The sequence below is a fragment of the Argentina silus genome, assembly GCF_951799395.1.
Source record: "Argentina silus genome assembly, chromosome: 4".
Taxonomy (NCBI): Eukaryota; Metazoa; Chordata; class Actinopteri; order Argentiniformes; family Argentinidae; genus Argentina; species Argentina silus.
This window is the reverse complement of record NC_139658.1, coordinates 5,736,096-5,752,452: the sequence shown is the minus strand read 5'-3', so window position 1 is coordinate 5,752,452 and position 16,357 is coordinate 5,736,096. Positions and strand designations below refer to the sequence as shown.

Below are 16,357 nucleotides of genomic sequence, written 5' to 3'. Positions count from 1 at the left end.
TTATTTACTTAGTGGAAGTGGATCCGTTCTCACCACTGAATAATTCACACTTTTAGAATATGGGTGGTGATAATTTTCCTTACACTTGTCAACAAAAAGCTAATAATGATGCTTATATATAACGGGATCGCACTTCTCTGTTTGGTTTGGCCAAAGAGAGTAATAGGTTTGCCAAGACAGTCCAACAGATGTCGCCAAATGCCTTCTGATGCATGACTCGAGTGTACCCCGGAACCTTCGAACGGGTTGTTTTTCCTTGCATGCAGGAGAACATACTTTATTGTTACCCATAAAGAAACTGTGAGGGGGAATTAAATAATTCACTGTTTATAAAAAAAAAAATTGATTAATCATCAACATTGTTACCAACTGTGAGATTTCCTAAGGGAATACACAAGGTAAGGAGCTTGGTGATTTGAACCTGAAATGCATTTGAGCGTGAAATGTTTTCTGTTAACGTTAGCTAGCTAGCTAGCTAATTCTGTCAACCCCTGGACAATAGACGACGTCGTTGCTGCTGCTGCTGTTGCTGCTGAATTTCAGCGAGATTAGCCTCTGCTGCTAGTACAAATAGCTAACAACAAGCGAACTGCGTAGCCAGTCAAGATATCTAAACACTAATGAGGTTAGCCACTCGATAATGTCTCTGGAATAAATGGTAAAATAATATAGCGAGCTAGCTGGATTGGTGTTATCTTGGACCATCTGTTCCTATCGTATTATTCACTTCGCTAAATATTAATTGCAACGCTATATCATTGTTACTAGCTAATGTTAGCCAGCAGAAAGGAACCCTGCAGCCAACAACCTCATCCTGTCCACATCTGTATCTTGGGTTCATTCATGTCATCTTGCTAGCCAGATATCTCTCATCTCGTGTGTGTGTGTGTGTGTGTACATATTTGTGCATAAATGGGAAGATATCATAGACGTCCTGAACAGTGATCATATAGATAATATTGCATGAGCAGTTGTGCAGGAGTGTTCAATTATTTGATGCTGGACATGCATGCATTATTGAAAACCCTTCGATGCTCTGTCTGTAGACATGAGAAACCAGTAGGAGCTGAGTGTTCACCAGTGGAGCCATAAATCGGAGGATGGGCTCATTGTAATGCATGACATAAGGAATGGTATCAAACACGCATGTACATACACAATATTATTCAGTGTTGCTTATTTCTTCTGGCAGATGTAAGAACATACTGCTTGAAATCCCTCAGTTCAAGTGTACATGGTGTTGTTGCTCTCACTGAGCACTGGTTGTATTGCCAGCTAGAGAAATTGAAATAGTTGTGACCTACCCAGTACACACTATTATCCAGAGTAGGCAATGTCAGTGCATTCCAACAAGGATGCAGAATCAATCACATACTACAGCCATTTCCTGTTTGTAAAATGCACAGCATTTGCATAGTGGAATTTAAACTTCAAAACGTGATTGTTACCATTGTTATTATCCCATTATTAGGACACAACATGAAGGTTATGTTATACTAAGCCTAGCACACGCTGTGCATCAGTTTCATCAGCAGAAAAGAGAGTGAGTGAATCTCTCGCTGTGTGTGTAGGTGGGAGGCAGGAGGTTGTGACATAGAAACCTGTCACAGTCGTTGTATAATGGTCTAAAGGAACAGAGTGTACTGCCTGTGTGTATATTAGTTTCAGGGAGTGAGACCATCCTCCATCTATTAGGTTAGCCTATAGGCCTGTCCATAAGGCACATTGGCATTGGGAAGTTATGTAACAACTGTTATGTAATTGTTGGTCTCTCTCTCTCTCTTGTTTGCCCACTCACACATACACACCAGCTATTTTCTCCTTTTTATATGGTTTGTTTTTTCTCTCTTACAATTCTGGAATATGAGGTTTTGTAAGGAGAAAACAACCCCAAAAGCAATATTGCAGTTTATGCTATGCAGCTCTATTCAGAATGAAAGGCTATAGTATCAAAATCAATCCAGTGAGCCCACACCAACTTCCCTTTGTTCTGCATTTGGCAATTGACATAATGAACTGCTACAAAGATGGATTCTGATGTGTAACAGCACGTATTAGAGATCTGTCAAAAATGTTAAGCCACAATCTGTAATTGGAAAAACAACAAAACATCAACCCTGCCATATAAAGATAAGGGACGGGGAGAAACGTTACCACTCAAATTCATAGACACAACGAATGACATCAACATGGGGCTGGGATATATTCTGACGCTATACAGGGTTTGTTTTCATTCCTGTGTTTGTAAACATTGGAGTAAAACAGCCTTATATTTTGGCTTAAGCTATGATGGGGTTAGACAGTTGTATTAAACTCATGAGGTATCTGTAAGAAATATTATTTTAGAATCAATGGGTAAATGTATTGTATAAATCCCAAAACGGCTTCATGAACTATCGATTGTGGCTTTAATGTGATGTTTGATGGTCTCGTATGTTATTCTAGGTACCCCTAGTGAGGATGTGCAGGTAATGCTCTCAGAGCCCCACGGGACACCATGTCTGAAGAGGCGATCTCAGGAAGTGACCTGGATCCCAGCATTAACAGCGAAGAGGAGGATTTGGAAGAAGAAGAGGAGGAGATGGAGGAGGATGAAGATGAGGACGAAAATGACGGGGATGATGAAGATGACACTGTTGGTGAGTGGCTGTAGACTTAGGCTATATGTTGTTCTGCCTTCTACTTGACAACCACATCACTGGTACTGCACCTTCTGTTGAAAATAATCTAGCTAGCCTATTGAAATAAATTGAATACTGTGTGTGAAATACTTCCTGTCAATAATGGTTGCAAAGTTGCTGCTAAGAAAGTGCTGCAACAGTTTTTCACTATTTCTCTCAAAGTTTGAAGCTAAAGAAATCACTTTTTCACTTTTTTTTTATTTGCATCTATGGTGCAAATGTAATCATTTAGTCAGTTAGGCCTACACAGTGGGAGGCAGTGTGCCAGTCTATGCGTGATCCGGTACGTCACAACATCCCACATTGTTACAGACAGATGGGAACATCTAAGAGCAGAGCAGTGCAGAGAATGCAGGTCAGGGTTTGATTAACAGAACTATCGTTTGATTAAACTCATGGACTGGAGCTGCATCTCCCAGCAGCACTCCAAAATATGTGTTCAATGCCAGGAATGTGAGAGGCTGCCAGGGGTAAGTAACACCAGGCAGGCCTCACTATTTCTCTCTCTCACACACACTCACACTCACACACAGGATGTGTGTCTAATGAAGACATTGCATCTCTATGGGGTCAGACAGTAGTAACAGAAAATGATCAGTATCTCAACACAGGTAAATTAATGTTATAAAATAAATTGCAAAACTCTTTTGGTAAATGTTGTTCTTTGGAACTTGGTCAGTACTGTCACTTCAATGTTCAGTGTTTTCTTCCAAATTGTATGCTAGTTGCAAGTTATGTATAACGAACTGACACATTGGTTTGTTTATGAGATAACAAGGTAATTAAGTTGGGTTCATAAAAGGTTAATTGATTTCTCTCCCCTCTCCCTCAGAGCGACCTGAGAGTGCCCAGGGCAGTGCAGAATCTTCCCAGGGCTCCCCCTCAGCTACCTCACCCTCTGGAGAGTCTCCATCTGAGCCCCCGTCTCAGCCCCCATCCAGGCCTTCCTCCCAGCCCACCTCCAGGCCTGCCTCTCGCTCTCACTCTGGCCCTGGCTCCCAACCCCCATCTAGGCCGGAGAGCCCCAGCCAGGCCCAGCCCTCTGTTGGCAAAACCAAGAAATCAAGGACCTCCAAGTCCTCCAAGACCTCCAAGTCCTCCAAGTCCTCCAAGACCTCCAAGTCCTCCAAGCCCTCCAAGCCCTCCAAGCCCTCACACATGAGGAAGAATATCAGGTACACTCAACTGTTATGACAGTTTCTGATTGATATAACTGTTAAATCTATGTTTCCCTCTGACCCACTCTTATGTCTTCTTTTCCCCACAGAAAGCTGCTCAAAGAGCACCAGCTGGAGGCAGTAACCAAGGCTGCACAGCAAGACGAGATGGAGAGACGGAAGCGTCTAGAGCAGCAGAGGAAGGACTTCCCAGCACCGCATGTCGCAGAGTGTCCCACAGGTAAGAGTAGAGTACTGCCCTGAGCACTGTTCTGCCTCATCCCAAAACACTGCCTAACGATGCTCCATGGACTGGGTTTTCCAAAAAATTCAACCACCTCAATATACTGGACCTCTCTTTCCATTTTATTTGTTGACTCCCTTAGATCTCATTTCTCTCTCTCCATCTGTCCTCTCTCCCCACCAGGGGAAGCACTGTTGAGGTCCGGGGAGGTGTCTCAGGGGGTGTCTGCTCTCCTAGCCAAGCAGGAGGTGATCTGTCTGGACAGCAGCAACAGTAGTGGAGAGGGGGAGGAGGAATCCACACCACCAGCCCCTGCCATCAGAGATGGTGAGATGGAGCGCAACCGTAACCTGTCGACATGTAGGTTCTCAAAGATACACAGGCTGAGGCTAGATAGACAGGAATATGAAAATGTTCCAAGTCAGTGCTTTAATCTCACCTGCCATAAAAGACAGAGCATGCAAACTACAAGCAGCATAGACTCAATTATTGCTTTAGGATTAATGTGCTAGTTATAACCTTGATTTAGCTGTGAAGTGACTGTCAATGGAACGACTAATGCACCTGCTTTGACCCTGTGCCTGTCACACCTGCCTTGACACAGATGTGATTGAGCTCAGCTCTGGGGACGATGATGCACTGCAGATCAGTAGCGAGTCTGCCAATGAGGATGAGGATGGGGAGGGCACGCCTGGCACAGAGGAGAGCAGCGGGGCGCACATAAATGATGCGCTGAACCACCCAGATGCCCAGGGCCGAGTGCTGGTCAACATCAACCACCCAGCAGAAGAGGAAGATCTGTATATGGCCCCACAGCTCGCCAAGGCAGTCAAACCACACCAGGTGCACACATAGCATCATGGGAAATGGAGTCAAGGGCACTCTATAAACTTTAGATATTTCTCTTTTTCACTCACTCATGCTCTCCTTTTGCTCTGTCTATGAATGTCTCAGGTTGGTGGGATCCGGTTCCTATATGATAACCTGGTGGAGTCTCTCGAGCGCTATAAGAGCAGTAGTGGGTTTGGCTGTATCCTAGCCCACAGCATGGGCCTGGGAAAAACACTACAGGTCATCTCCTTCATAGACATTCTGCTGAGACACACTGGAGCACACACTGTGCTGGCCATCGTCCCTGTAAGTAGATCCACATCTGTTTAAACCATATCCCAACTATTATAGAAAGCCAGACTATGTTCATATGAACGGTCGTGCGTGCGTGCGTACATGCGTGTGTTAATCTTTCCCTCTCTCCCTCAGGTGAACACACTACAGAACTGGTTGGCAGAGTTTAACCTCTGGCTTCCATCCCAAGACGCCCTGCCCCCTGACAGTGACCCCACCTTTATCACAGCCCGCACCTTCAAAGTCTACATCCTCAACGATGAGCACAAGTGCGTAACATACCCCAGCAGTGTGTGTGTGTGTGTGTGTGTGTGTGTGTGTGTGTATGATACATTGTATATCCATGAGGTAGACCCATATAAACACAAGGCTGATGGTTGTGTCTGACCTCCAGAACTACAGTGGCCCGGGCTAAAGTTGTGGAGGACTGGTCCAGAGATGGGGGGGTGCTGCTCATGGGCTATGAGATGTATCGGCTGCTCTCCTTGAAGAAGAGCTTTGTGACAGGCAGGAAGAGGAAGTCCAAGAAGCCCGCCGGGCCTGTCATCATTGACTTGGATGAGGAAGACAGACAGCAGGAGCTCATGAAAAGTGAGTAGTGGCCACAGGGTCAGGGCTAGGATGGACTAGGGGCCCACTTCAGACAATCTGATCTGGTATAAAATGACTAGGTCACATGCCTGTGTAGTGTGGTTAACTGTAAAGATTTTGTCTCTTTATTCATTATACACTTTCTCACTTCCTCCTCCGCCTCCTCTCTCTCACCTACACAGGTATTGAGAAGGCCCTGGCTCGGCCTGGTCCAGACGTGGTGATCTGCGATGAGGGTCACCGCATTAAGAACTGCCACGCCAGCACCTCTCAGGCCCTGAAGAGTATCCGCTCGCGGCGTCGCGTGGTCCTGACAGGCTACCCACTCCAGAACAACCTCATTGAGTACTGGTGCATGGTGGACTTTGTCAGGCCCGACTTCCTGGGCACGCGGCAGGAGTTTAGTAATATGTTTGAGCGGCCCATTCTGAACGGGCAGTGCATGGACAGCACACCGCAGGACATGCGCCTTATGCGCTACCGCAGTCATGTACTACACAGCCTGCTGGAGGGATTTGTCCAAAGGTGAGAGCGCCCACCCTGTTAGAGTTGAAGGGAAAGTCTCGGGGGTAGTTCGAACATAATTGCCTCTCCCATTGTCACTCTGACTCTATTGTTTTATTTGTGTGTTGTGTTTGCACTCCACAGGCGTGGTCATGACGTACTGAGAGACCAGCTACCTTCTAAGGACGAGCATGTGATCATGGTGCGGCTGTCACCTCTCCAGAGGGCACTCTACTCTGAGTTCATGAAACGCTTCAGAGAAGCCGGCAACAGTGGCTGGCTTGGCCTCAACCCACTCAAGGCCTTCTGTGTTTGCTGTAAGGTGAGGCTTCTCTCTGCACTTCTGCTGTGGGTTTAGACATTGAGTCTGATGGCCCTGCCGTAATTCCCCAACCTTTTAAAGACACAGTCATAATTGGAGTTCCTTGACTTAATATGTGTCCTCCATCTCGACCCCTCCAGATCTGGAATCACCCTGACGTCCTGTATGAGACCCTGCAGAAGGAGAACTTGGCCAATGAGCAGGACTTAGACCTGGATGACCTCACCTCAGCTGCCAACTCCCGCTGCCCTGGTGCTGGCCTCAAAGGCAAGGCAGCCGACTCCACCAACAGCAAAGTAAACGTCACTCTACCAGGGCTCAACCCCATACAGGAAAGAGCCAACCAGGTTGTCACCTATGAATGGGTACGTCATAATACCACTATATACCCACAGGCTAGCAATTCCTATGGAACCTCTCCTCCTCTTCGAAAATCAATGTGTTGTCACGCACTGTTTAGCTGAAGAGGACTTGTTGATACTTGAGTTGATGTGTGCAAGAGCGAGACCTCTTAATTGAATAGTCTCGACTTCCATTAATCTCTCCTCAGGCAAAGGATATAATGACAAACTACCAGACAGGGGTTCTGGAGAACTCTGCCAAGATGGTGCTGCTCTTCCATTTGATCGATGAGAGTGTGAGCAGAGGAGACAGGATCTTGGTCTTCAGGTTGGAGCTCCTCCTCAGTCTGACAGTGTGATTCATTTTAACATTCCCTACCACCTCTACATTATCTAAGTGGGTGTGTGTGTGTGTGTGCGTGTGCGTGTGCGTGTGTCCAACAGCCAGAGCTTGTCCACCCTGACGGTCATTGAGGATTTTCTGTCCAAGAGGCCCATTCCGGCAGGAAGAGTCACAGCAGACAACCACAGCCAGACCTGGGCCCGCAACATCAACTACTACAGTGAGTCATCTGGTCCTGTTTCTGTTCCTATAGCAACACTTCACAACAACCTCATGAGTGTGCCCCTCTTGTGCTAGCTTCTGCTGTGATTTTGCTCCAGCTCTCTCTTTTATTACTACAATCATGAACTGCTCTAAAGAAACTACTACGAGTGCTTGCCTGTTTCTATAGCAACCATTCCTAGGTGATGATTATCTTGGCTCCAAAGCTAACTTATCTAATCAACTTGCTCACTTGCCTTTTCTCAGCCATCAGAGATGGTTTTATTAAGTTATACTGCCTCCTATTGGACTGACTATACCCTACACCTCATCCTGTACAGTATGTTTGTCAGGAATGATGATGTAAATCTGTCTGTTTTGAACTCACAGGGTTGGATGGGGGCACGTCTGCCTCAGAGAGAGAGAGGCTCATCAACCTGTTCAATGATCCAGAGAACAACACAGCATGGCTCTTTCTACTGTCAACTAGGTAATGTATACACTGCATTCCTCAACCAAACAAAACAATATTCACTCACACAAACATTCACCTGCACACATGAAATCGGCCATTTATATTCACACATCATCATACAAAATCCCTTCTACACAGGACAAGTATCTTAGTAAGTCTGTTATGTCTTGCAGGGCGGGATGCTTGGGGGTGAATCTGATCGGGGCGAACCGTGTTGTGGTGTTTGACGCGTCCTGGAACCCCTGTCATGATGCCCAGGCGGTGTGTAGGGTGTACCGCTATGGCCAGAGGAAACCCTGTCACATCTACCGCCTGGTCTGTGACTTCACCCTGGAGAAGAAGATCTATGACCGTCAGGTCTCCAAACAGGGCATGTCCGGTAAGAGAGTGTGTGTGTGTGTGTGTGTGTGTGTGTGTGTGTGTGTGTGTGTGTGTGTGCGCTTATGTGTGCGCTTATGTGTGTCTTTATGTTTAAGTTTTATGATGGGGAGTTGAAATGTGAATCGCTAAGTATATGGGCAGCTCAGTATCACACTCTCTGATTGATTGTGTCCAGACCGTGTAGTGGATGACCTGAACCCGGTGCTGAACTTCACTCGCAAAGAGGTTGAGTCCCTGCTGCACTTTGTAGAGGAGGAGCCTGACCGAGCCAAAACCCCTCTGCAACCCCATGAAGCCATGGAGACGGTCATTAACCAAGCCTGTCAACTCTACCCTCACCTCATCTCTAAGGTATACACACACACACACACACATACACACACAATCAGACGACACTACACCCCCATGCACACATACGCCTTATTACCCACTCTTGTTATAGTTAGTCACACAAACTAATGGACCTCTTGATCTCTCACTTACCAGCCACCCTTCCATCATGAGTCTCTTCTGGTCGATCGGAAGGAGTCAAAGCTCACTAAAGCAGAGAAGAGAGCTGCCAAGAAGAGCTATGAGGACGAGAAGCGTGCGTCCGTGCCCTACTCCCGCCCGTCCTACGCTCACTACTACCCAACCAGTGACCAGACCCTCACCAACATACCAGCATTCAGCCAGCGCAACTGGTTTGTGTAACACTTTACTAATGTCAAATCACTCCAAACCTCTTACCTGTGCTATTTCACCACTAACGTATAGCCCTGACAAATATCTCAATAGGGCTGCAAGCCTGGTAAGCAGGGCTAAACAACAGCAAATCTTCTGCATCAGTGTGTGTATATGATCTTCTTGTGTTTTTAACCTGTTGCCACCAGGCGCCCTACAGCTCGGCCTGATGAGAAACCTGTGGCCAGTGTCCGGCCCGTCCAGTCAACTCCAATTCCCATGATGCCTCGCCAGGTGCCCATGGGCATGGCTGGCTCCAGCTCTGGGGTCAGCTTCCCTGTCAACTACCTGCAGAAGGCTGGGGTGTATGTCCAGAGGATCATCACCACAACTGGTACTGAAACACTCTGAAGTACTTTGAATGCCACCGGGCATTAGGATAGACAGGTAACCTTTGGCATCGTTTTGACATCATCTGTTTTGTTTGAACCCTCAGATATTGTGATCCCAGGAGCTAACAGCACCACTGATGTTCAGGCTCGTATTGGTGCAGGAGAGAGTATCCATGTGATCAAAGGATCCAAAGGTACATTTAGAAACATTTTTTACGTGTGCTTATACAGTAATTTAGACTTGTTGACTGCAAGCAAGAATTATATTTGAATTCTAAGTCAACTCAACTAATTGTGTTCCATAAACTGCATCAATAAAGGGCCGTCTGTCTTCCCCACAGGAACCTATATCAGAACCAGTGATGGGAGAATATTTGCCATCCGCTCAGGAAAGATCAGCAGAGCAGCAGAGGGGGGATCTGCTTCTTCCAGAGGTGCAGTATATACACTCAGAGCAATTTTATTACTTCTATTACTGCATATCAGTAATTTAGCAGCTGTTTTTATCCCAGTGTACCACCGGAAGTCATCTAAGTAGCAGGGGTCAAATAAATCCTAGGAGGGGGGGAGTGTCTAAAGAGGCACTGGTGGTTGAAATGAAGGTCTTTGTAACGGTAAGACTATCTCTGTTCTACAGAATCCCAGGATTCCCTGCTCCACTCCATCAGTAACGGCCGTTCTTCTCCCACTGAGCGGCAGCGCCTGACTCCAGACAGCGAGACACGCCCCTCCACCCCAGAGAGCCCAGAGCTCCTCAGAGCGCTCAGCCGCTACGCTGTCGCCTCAGACGCCGTCACTGTGGGAAACGAGTTGCAGTCTCCATTGGAAGCGGTGGCTGCTGCAGGGGACGGAGGCAGCACACAGCATAGTCAGACTGTGGACCTCAACAGGCAGCTGGGAGACGACATCATCGACGCCGCCCTGGACCTGCGTGGCAGCAAACGCAAGATGGCGTTTGAGAGCCGTGGCCATAAGCAGGGGGCAGGCAAACGCACAAGTGCAGCAGGGCGGTATCCCAGCCTCTCCCTGGGCAGTGGGCTCGGTTTCCCCCCTGTAGGCCTGAACCCTTCCTCCCTACTGGGAACACTGGGGCAGATGAACCACCCACTGCTGATGGCTGGCAGCACGCTGGGAGACCTGCAGGCCATGTTCCCCTCCGTAGGGACAGACCTCCTCAGCCAAGTAACCACAGGAAACGGGCACCTACCTTCCTCCTCTTCTTCGCCCTCTTCCTCCTTCTCCTCCACTACTACAACCATGCCCATGTCCTCTGCCGCATCAGCCTCCACCTCGTCCTCCTCCTCCACCCTGGCATCTGGCTCCCTGCCCCCCTACATGATGAACCCTAGTATGGCCGGTTTGCTGTCCTCTGGCTTCCCTTTGAACTACAGTCAGTCCCTTCTTTCTGAGCCCAGAATGTACCCCAACTCTCTGCTCACTGGGGGGCTCTCTGCAGCCACCCCTAGCTCTGCTGCGTCCAGCTTCCTCTCCCACTTCCCCACCTCCCCCTCCAGCCTCCTGGGAGCAGCACTGAGCCGGCCAGACACACACCTGGCCACAGAGAATGGGGGGAGCAGCTCTGATGATGATGTCATCGAGGTGACAGGACAGTAGGCACTCTAAGACCTCAAGGGATGACCGGCAAGACAATTCCCTGACCTGGCTAACCTTCAAAAACCCCTACACACATCACACACACACATGAACTCTCCCATGCCGTGAGCGAGAGAGAGGGAGCGAGTTGTACCTCAGTGTGATTACCAAGACAAAATAACAAATCCGTATGCTGAATATCTTAGTGACAAGACATGTTGCCCGAGTTCAGCCTGAGTACCATTGACAATAGGAATGGATTTTTGTTGTAAGAGACCAGTTGAATCTGACATGGGACTTCCAAGTAATGCCTCCCCTGCTATATCATGTAGCTTGGCTTGGCAATGTACTTATCCCCATGACCACTGAGGACAATGTTATCATCAATTGGAGCGCTAGCATTCAGAAAAGGTGATTTTTATTTTATTTTTTATATGGTTTTCACTTTATGGTGCCATGCCAAACCATGCTCTTTTCATTGATGAGTACAGTGTGGCCGAGGATGATCAGCCTGCTTTCTACTTTATCACAGCTGGCACAAGCTATGTTATCAAGCCAATTCAGCTCAAGGTTAGAGAGCCAAGCCGTGCTTGAGAGTGCAATGTAAAAAGAAAATATCTGGGCTTGCACAGTTTGGTTTGGGTCGGCACGACAGTGTGAAAACCGTATTAGATTCATTAGCTATTTGATAGACATTGTAGCATCCCCTGTTGGGAAGGATGACAATACATGTGACCTGGATGTTTTGATTATATAACTGATATTGTTGATATTTTGTAAATGGTGGTCATAATCATTGTTTATATCAAGAGGTCAAACTGTGCAGGGTTGGGTTCAAGGGAAAGGATGATGGTTTGATAATGTGTTATTACGATACAGTTCATGACAATGACCATACCCTCAGATTGGTGCTGTTGGAACAGATTTCCTTTTTTTTTTTTTTTTTTTTTTTTTTTTTAAAGAGAGACCTTAAAACTCAAATGAATGTACTTTCATGTTAGCCTTTGATAGCACAGGGGCTGGGACATGGGTTCGGACAATGTGTTTATCATTTATGTTTAGCCTTAAATGACACAATGGGTCTTGAATCTCAGCATTTACATTAGTACACCCTTTACACTCTGTTATCAGATCAACTGAGCATCCAGACAGTTTTTACAACTCAAGGCACAACCACCAGTCGAACAACATGTTAAAACTTACATTATACTGAAAATGTAGGCGTTATCCTAGGAGTCATGGTGGTATTATACAATACAGCATGTCTGGATGTATACCATCAGATGGGTATGTAGCCACAAACCTACAACCAAACAGCAACGGTTGTTCATTTTTTCATGAAAACCACCAAGAACTGCTGAACTAAGCAAGCAGGTTGTGTGATGGCCTTGCCCAATGGAAAGCACCACAGAGGGGTAGCTTGTCTCAGTGGTGTATCCCTGAATGCACTGCAGTGTAAGTAGCTTATCTCAGTAGTGTATCTGTGTAGCGCCACAGTGCTTTGGGACTTATGTCTGTGCTGTTCTCTGTGGTCTGTAACCCCATTTAAGTTTGCCGTTCTGTGATACTGTCATCTTGAGGTCATTAGGTGAGGGCATGGTTATGTTTCTCCATTTAAATTGTGATTTGTAATGGACATAGAACTCTGAATGCACCACAGGTGGTAACATTATATCAGAGATACTGTATCAAACTATTTCCGTTTGACTTCCAGTGCAGTCTCCTCAATCCCCCCTTCCTCCATATTCCTAGTTATGTTCCAGGTCTACCTTTTTCTGTTTCCCTCCCCAAATACCTAGTTTCTCTACCTACAGCCTGTTCCTAGTCTATCACATCATACAGTACATTATTTTTCTCAAACTCATATCCCAACTTCCTTTACATGTTTCCAAACCTCCATGTATCCAGCAATGATTCAGCCAGTCATCTAATCTTAAAACAACCAATTTTTTAATCTGGAAATTCAAACTTCTAGAGACAAAGCCCCACTTTCTGTCAACATTTATTTACTGTGCTTATTTCTTAAGTGACATGAACATTTTAATGTTTATTTTTTATTTTTCTAAGTAACAATGTTCTTTTATAACTTGATAATGTTAGCTCACCTCTGCTTGTTTGTTACTTATTTCAATGTATGGATTTACCAAAATTATTTATTTATAATGATGGAAATAAATTCATCTGTGTTTTTTATTTTTGTACATTATACTCAGTTTTTTTTTTATTGATTATCTTTTTGTCCACGTTAATCTTTGGTGTTGATGGTGTCCAGAGATATTTGGACTGTCACCCCATGTATCCAGCATAGAGGAGAACATAAAGTGACTGTGTTATTTTGTGTTATTTTAACAGACAATAAAACACATCTCTCTTGCTGTATGAAATCTTTTTGTGTATATTTCGCTGACATGGATTTTTATGGGCTTTGCATGTGCTTCACAAGTCTCATCTGTTTGCAGGCTATGATGGCTATATACTCCAGGAAATACACTCAGCTTTCCATTGCACTCTTTCAGCTAGTAATCTGTTTTGAAGAACCCATGGCCTATGGGGTATGGTTAGTATCACTAAAGAATGAGTTTAATTAATTTGGATATGACTTTATTAGCCAGTCATTTTCCCTCAGGTGAGTGCAGACACTGCAGAGTTTTGGAAGTTACTGTGGATGTGGACAAACATTGCAGATCTGACACATGTTTAAAACTGCAGCATAAGCACCTCATGGAAAAGAGGTACCTTTGTATAAAATAAACTGATTCATTAAAAAATGGTACATGTCCATTCACATCTACAGCTAATACAAAAATAATCAAGCAGCATCAGTATCATCACTCTTTGCATGATTAAACAAAAGCATATTTGCATTACAGAAAATCAACATCATTAATATAATTATCAACAACTAGTATCAGTGTTCCCTGAGTTTTATACACATGCTGTCTTAAATGATGGCAGGCATGTACTTTCTCCATTGGCTCTCACGTGAAATAGAAGACTACTGCACTTTACACTGAATTGTAATAAACTGTCGATACTTTTCGACTGCTATGCCATCACATATGCTATGCTTGTTGAGTTGTTATTGATTTCACTTTGTTGCTCAAGGCATAATTACCTTAACATATTCAAAATAAAAACAAGGACTAAACTTTTAAATGCTCTTTCACTTCACCATCAATAACAATAGTAATGTAATGTTCTTTGTTAGACAAGTATGGTAGTCTGGTTAGGATTGCAGCCGTTTCTTAGCCATGTAAGCATTGGTCACTTGGCTCATGATTACCAGGGAACTGAAGGCAGGGCAGAGTGCTGCCAGGTACCAGGTGTGTCCTCCCACAGAGTTGGTGAACCAGACAGAGCAGGTACCCAGGAGCAGGCTAGCACTGCCCAACAGGTAGGTGATGAGCCCAGATGCAGCATGGTAGCGCTTCAGCTTGGCCAGGGACCAGCCCTTAGCCAGAGAATGGTAGATCAGGGGTAGAGCAGCCACAGACTGCACCCCAACAACACACACTGTAGCCAGACCCACCAAGCCATGCCACGAAGTGAAGTGGGGTTTGCCATTCAGGTGCTTGTTGTAGGATATAGCTGCCAGGCCCAGGGTGGCACAGGTGGAGCAGAGGCACTGCAGGATCCAGTGAAAGCGCGCCTTGGTCTTATGTGGAAGCTTCCGGATGGGAGAGCAGTACGGAGAAAAGAGGAGCAAGGCCTCTGTCATTAAGAAGGAGAACTGAGAGGAGAGATGGGAGAACAGAAATGGCATGGGAAATTAATAGTGGTGGAGGAGAGATGGAACAAACTGTGAATGATTAAAATATATATATTTCAATGAGATTAATTAACTTGCACACATATGTTTCAACTTACAGCCAGAGTCATCAGGAAAGGATGCCAAGAGAACCAACCTGAGTAACAAATAAAACCAACACATACAGTAGGTATGTTTCATATTGGGAAACATTTCGTTATAACGGTATACATTGGTGTGAACTGGGATGAGGTCACATACTCACTTGTTCCCGGCCGCGCCAGCACCGCAATACTTCCTGTGAACACAGCACACATGAGGTGGGTCAATATCCCGAATGCCACTCGCATGTAGCCGTAGATTCGGGGCTCTGATTCTGATGATGCCATGGTTCCCTTTTCTGTCGGACAAGGTGGTCACGTCAAAAACCTTATTTTGTCTTTGGCCAGTTTGAATGAACTCCGATGTCAGTCAGTGCAACCCCATGTGAACCCACAATTACCCTCTTCATCCACAAGATGGAGTTGATCCCGTTTCGCCCTACAATGAAAAAACCTTGACAATAAACGTGCCTAAACAATAAAAACGTGAAACGCGTAATCCTTGGTTTAGTGGCAGAGAGCTTCTTTTAAGATAACAATTATAAAATAATTATCCTTATGATCTTGCCTACGCTATTGAAAAACATCGCAAACTAATAAAAACAGACAAACACGAAATGGGAAAACGTTCGCCTACCTTTGACAAGGTCACGGAAACCATCAGAGCTATCAACACATTATTATATTACAAAAAAACAGCACACTCTCTGCTCTGTCCAGCCGGTCTGACGTGGCCAGATCGAACACTTCCTATTTTCTCACAATGCATTTCGGGAATTGTAGTAATCTCGAGCAGTTTCATAATTGTTATCAGAAAACTATTATAAATCTATTTACCCTTACCATGAACAGTTGTATGGCTGACTCCAACTGCTATTGTTGACCATCTTTATAGCAAAACATGAGTTTATAATCTGATGAAAAAAAATAAAAATAAAAAGTATCTAGGACACATAATATTGCATGGATTTGCCATGTAGGCCTACATGGGCTACCACCAGATTCAGTGTAGGCATACTTGGTGTAAGCCTCTAGTCTCTTTTTTTTCTTTCTAAATTACATGATTATTAACATAACCTGTCAAATCCTCATTATTTGAAAGAGTTACATTTTGGAAAGGCTCACAAAAAAGTGTAGAGAATAAACAAAGAATAGAATTTCCTGAAGTAATTTCATAATCTGGAATAATGCTCTCTCTGTAAAGCCATGGTATGATTGCATAGTATGTACCAGTGTGATGCCTCATTCTCTACTGTTAAACAGGGCACCTGGAATACCGCCCATTCCAAATCCCACCACTCAATGGACACTCAGTGTTCTCCCATTCAATAGTCATTGTGCTCCAATTCCTCCTAAACAAGCTTGTGACTTGTGCCACTGGCTAGACAGTTACATTCTCACTTGGGCATAGGCAGTAGGCCCCTTTCACACACACACACACACACACACACACACACACACACACACACACACACACACACACACACACACACAC

General features: G+C 45.3%; 2 protein-coding genes across 5 annotated transcripts; one reads left to right on the top strand and one right to left on the bottom strand.

Moving 5' to 3' along the window:
- Positions 1-311: 311 nt before the first annotated feature.
- Positions 312-13,386, top strand: rad54l2 (RAD54 like 2). The gene is made up of 22 exons (XM_083668939.1): positions 312-398; positions 2,446-2,639; positions 3,514-3,856; positions 3,949-4,079; positions 4,266-4,409; positions 4,687-4,925; positions 5,037-5,219; positions 5,343-5,476; positions 5,602-5,798; positions 5,981-6,323; positions 6,447-6,624; positions 6,765-6,989; positions 7,175-7,293; positions 7,410-7,528; positions 7,900-7,999; positions 8,158-8,363; positions 8,541-8,716; positions 8,852-9,048; positions 9,238-9,422; positions 9,525-9,614; positions 9,762-9,854; positions 10,058-13,386. The coding sequence occupies exons 2-22, from the start codon at positions 2,498-2,500 to the stop codon at positions 11,032-11,034; spliced, it is 4,521 nt and encodes a 1,506-aa protein (XP_083525065.1). The 5' UTR covers positions 312-398; positions 2,446-2,497; the 3' UTR covers positions 11,035-13,386.
- On the bottom strand, positions 12,947-15,599 carry cyb561d2 (cytochrome b561 family, member D2). 4 transcript variants are annotated; one of them, XM_083668942.1, is made up of 5 exons: positions 15,500-15,564; positions 15,264-15,301; positions 15,027-15,161; positions 14,881-14,918; positions 12,947-14,743 (listed from the first exon to the last, which is right to left on the bottom strand). In XM_083668942.1, exons 3-5 carry the CDS (start codon positions 15,148-15,150, stop codon positions 14,240-14,242), a joined length of 666 nt encoding a protein of 221 aa, XP_083525068.1. In that variant the 5' UTR covers positions 15,151-15,161; positions 15,264-15,301; positions 15,500-15,564; the 3' UTR covers positions 12,947-14,239. The 4 variants fall into 4 exon arrangements, with proteins under 4 accessions (XP_083525068.1, XP_083525066.1, XP_083525067.1 ...); XM_083668940.1 differs by having other exon boundaries at positions 15,027-15,301; positions 15,500-15,599; XM_083668941.1 differs by having other exon boundaries at positions 15,264-15,586.
- Between the last annotated feature and the right edge of the window lie 758 nt (positions 15,600-16,357).